Here is a 4,061-nt window from a genome sequence, read left to right as displayed (position 1 = left end):
TAGCGCGCGATCGTCCATCGAGCGCAGTTGCTTAGCGCGAGAGCCGAGACACGCGGCGAGCGGGGAATTGTTTACAGCGAAAATGGCTGTGCGTTCGAGCGGCTCATGGACGGTGGTGCGCTAGAATTGGCGGACTCGCCGAACGGATACTCGCTCATTCGGCGATATTCAAAAATTAATACCTCGTTAAATATTGCGAATTTTGCAAAATGGTAGAGGACTTTTCGATTCAGCTTAGTCCATTCTATCTACCCATGAGCGGTCATACACCTATTCTGAGACACCCTGTATATAATATATATATATGTATGTGTGTGTGTACACATACATGTACATATACATACGTGTATATAACACATAGCATTTGTTTTACATATATATATATATATATATATATATATATATATATACACATAGAGTTCTTAGCCTGTCCGTCTGATCCATCTGCCTGTTAACGGCTGCCTTACTCGAGTTAGTAAATATACTACTTCTTAAAGATAAAAATAATTGTTTCGTCTTTACATTCTTTAGCTAAAACCTTTTTTCAACATATTTGGAAGTGTCATCTGTATTATGTAGGAATGAGGCAGATATAGTGATTGGAAACGAGTAGATAAACAGACGGACGGCCTTTCTTGCTAAATGCGTAGTACGGTCTATCTAGCAAGCTAGTTGTTGCTGTCTGTCTGTCTGTCTGTCTGTCTGTTGGCGATCTGTTTGTTGAATTGTTCTTTTGTCTTTGTTTAGACAACCCCGTTATATTCACCCATTCATATAATAAATTTAACGATACAGTCTTGACGCGGCTCGGCGATCAAAAAAACTTTATAATTTTCAGAATTAATACAATATTAATTAATATTTTAATATTCAAAATTAATTAAAATAGATCTTATTCTAGATGATTAATGATATAATATAATATAATTTATCGCGATCTTTATTTAATAACGTGGAAACAAACGATGACAAAAAATTGATAATTAGATTTTTTATTTCTTTTATTATTTTTTAAAAATATTATATTAATTGTTAAGGAATACAAAAATTGAAAAATAATATTGTATTGGAATTAATGTTTTTAATTTATTTATTTTAATACAAACGTACAAAGAAAGTAAAAGCGAAGTTCAAGAGATCTTTGGGAGAGACATATTTTGCGTTAATATTTAATAGCGAAGATGGCCTTTCAGATAGAAATTTCATTTATTCAGAAATTTAAGAAATACGTGCGACTTATTTTATTAATTATGTTTTTGAGATTGAAATAGAATTGTAACAATCGATCGGTCGAGCTACGATCAAGGCTGCTGTCTGAGTGCGCACAATATAATTTAGTTTTATTTTACACACTCAATATTATTTCTATGTTATTCACTATCACAATGCTCTGGATATGTCGTATGCTGGATGGATTAATTGACTTACTTGATTGATCAACATTTGATTCGAGTGAAATATATTGATAAAAGTTTATGCCTTTTCCGTACGATACTATCTACACTATTATCGTTGCGATGTTGGTGTTGTTATTTAATATGTCTATAAATATATATAAATATATATATATATATATATATACTCTAATCATTGTATTGATGTTGATGTGTTGTTAAGTTGATGTTTTTGATGTGTTGTTTAGTCGTTGTTATCTTGTTGTTTGTTTGATGTTTGCACTATATTGTTGCACTTGGTGTGTCCATCTACACACACTTACATACGTATATGTATATATTTCTTTTCACGTATTATGCATACACGTATTATCTACGCCGTGCACAAAATAAATAACTTGCGCTATCAAAAAGTTTATACTACTTACACTATATCTAACCGTATATATAGAATACATACATACATATATACATATATATATATATATATATATGTGTGTGTGTGTGTGTGTGTGTGTGTATATATATAAGAATTATTTCAATATTGCATTAAAATCTTATCTCTTATCGTATACACAAAATTAATAACATTAATAGCATTAATAGCACATGATAGTTGTACCACGATTAAGAGATCTAATTGATGATCTAATATTTGTAGTTTTCTTTTCTAAACAAGAGAATTACTTGTTTATATTATTTTACATAAAATATTATACTGAACTTGATACGAATCATCGCGACGATAACAAAGCCAACTAACTTAATTAATTAATTAATTAATTAACTGTAACTATTGTATTGTAATATATTTAGACTTACATTGTATTAAATACATGTGTCTTTATAAATGTACATTTCATCCATTTGGTCTCTCACGCTTGGAATGCATCATCTAATGCATATGTATATGTGTATGTATGTACGTCACTGTACATAAATAAATAAATAAATATATATTTATATATACATATATGTATATATATTTATGTACAGTGTTCCAGTATTATCGTATTTTCTTTCAACTATAAATTCTTCGATTGAATCTTTGAAGTATTTGATTGTTAAATCGATTGATGAGAATTGTAGGAATTTAACAGTAAAACTTTTCTTTAATTTTAGAGTTAAAAGTAGTATCAATAAAGATTTTTGTAAAATTTTTTTCAGAGAAATTATTCAAAATTCATCGAAGAATCCGCGACTGAAAGAAGCTACGACAGTTTTGGAATATAATTTGTACTAACGACATAAGTATCAGAATTTGATCGGTATTCTGTATGCGTCACTAAAACCACCCCCTAACAAGCTCATGGTAACAACGACTTTTTTTATCTTTATCTAACTATCTATGTATTTATTTACTTGTATATTTTTGCGTATGTTAGTTATGAAATTGGGCTAAGCTACAGTGTAAGGAGAAACAGTACGGAAAGAGATTTAATCTAGCATTTTAGTCTTGTTAGCTCAACGCTATCTCTACGATTCTCTCTACCTCTTTATATGTGTAATTTACATATGATTTATTTCAATTTCATGATATGAACATGTATAGCATAATTGAAGCATAATTGAATGTCATTTATTATTATAATAAAAAATTAATGTACATTAAGTGTACATTAAGTGTAGCTAGGTTGAACACAAATAATTTGTACAATAATCAATTGTTCAGTTACACATCGATGACAATAAAAATAATAAAAAAATAATAATAAACGCGATAATTTTAGATAAAATTTGCATCAAATGAATTGGATGAAATAATTTTGCCTTTTGGCGATAGGTGGATATTCAATTAATGGTTCGTAATTCGAAAGAAATATACCTTTTCGCGTATTCGAACAGTGATCGAATGTCTTATATATTATATTTTAAGATAAGATGTAAATAGATCGCATAACGTAAATGTTTTATCCAATTTTGACCCAAAAAAATGTAAAGAAAAGAGAGAAAGACAAAAATTAAGTAAAATAATGTTCTTATCTTCGCGAAGGTAAGGAAAGAACCGTTAAGTTAAGGGGGTGGTTTCGTGATTGATACCGTTATTGATATCATTAATCAGATCAGATAATCAGACTAAATGTGTTTCAGGATTGCATTCGCCTCATGAAGGACTAACCGGTGGCTCCGGTCAAGGCATGCCTGGACTCGCTTATTATCAGCCAGATCACCCTGGATCTACTGGAGTGGTAAAGTATCCTGAGAACGGACATGATACTCTTTCGGATTTTGTGACGTTTGTCTGCCAAGAAGCCGAGAACACCCAGCAACTGTCTCAGGTAACATAGCGAATGATACTAAACATTTAGGACAGACCTGTCAAAAACTTAACTCGCGAGTTGAACGTTTCCACCTCCCTATTATTTCGTTGAGTCAAGAGAGAAAACAAAAAAGATAGACGAATGATTGTAGCACTTTGTTCAGCCACTGAACAGAGTTATAGCATCTATTCTTTTTAAGTTTGGGACATACCTGATTTAGGATCGAGATGCATCGAGATGCTTTGCAAACTTTATAAATGACAAATATAAAATCAAGCGCTGCGGTAGCGGCGCGACGCCAAGTATATAAAAGTCGGGTGATGACTTGTGAGTATACGGCACTGGCACTGTCGAAGCGCTACCGCTAGCTTTATCTCGAAGTTTTGCCTTGTCAGATTTCCGATTT

At 31.3% G+C, this 4,061-nt stretch overlaps 1 protein-coding gene across 39 annotated transcripts in view; it reads left to right on the top strand.

The window, feature by feature from the left end:
- The window catches only part of LOC105448494 (nuclear factor 1 X-type), a 108,526-nt gene that overhangs the window by 97,836 nt on the left and 6,629 nt on the right, over nt 1–4,061 (top strand). For all 39 annotated transcript variants that reach the window (XM_011687125.1, XM_011687089.1, XM_011687126.1 and 36 more), the window contains one exon: nt 3,486–3,673. In XM_011687125.1, the coding sequence (XP_011685427.1) occupies nt 3,486–3,673 (188 nt within the window). The remainder of the gene's footprint in view (nt 1–3,485; nt 3,674–4,061) is intronic.

Source organism: Wasmannia auropunctata, unplaced genomic scaffold, assembly GCF_000956235.1.
Source record: "Wasmannia auropunctata unplaced genomic scaffold, wasmannia.A_1.0 LD336085.1, whole genome shotgun sequence".
Taxonomy (NCBI): domain Eukaryota; kingdom Metazoa; phylum Arthropoda; class Insecta; order Hymenoptera; family Formicidae; genus Wasmannia; species Wasmannia auropunctata.
The sequence above is the reverse complement of the archived record's forward strand: the minus strand, read 5'-3'. Positions and strand labels throughout refer to the sequence as shown.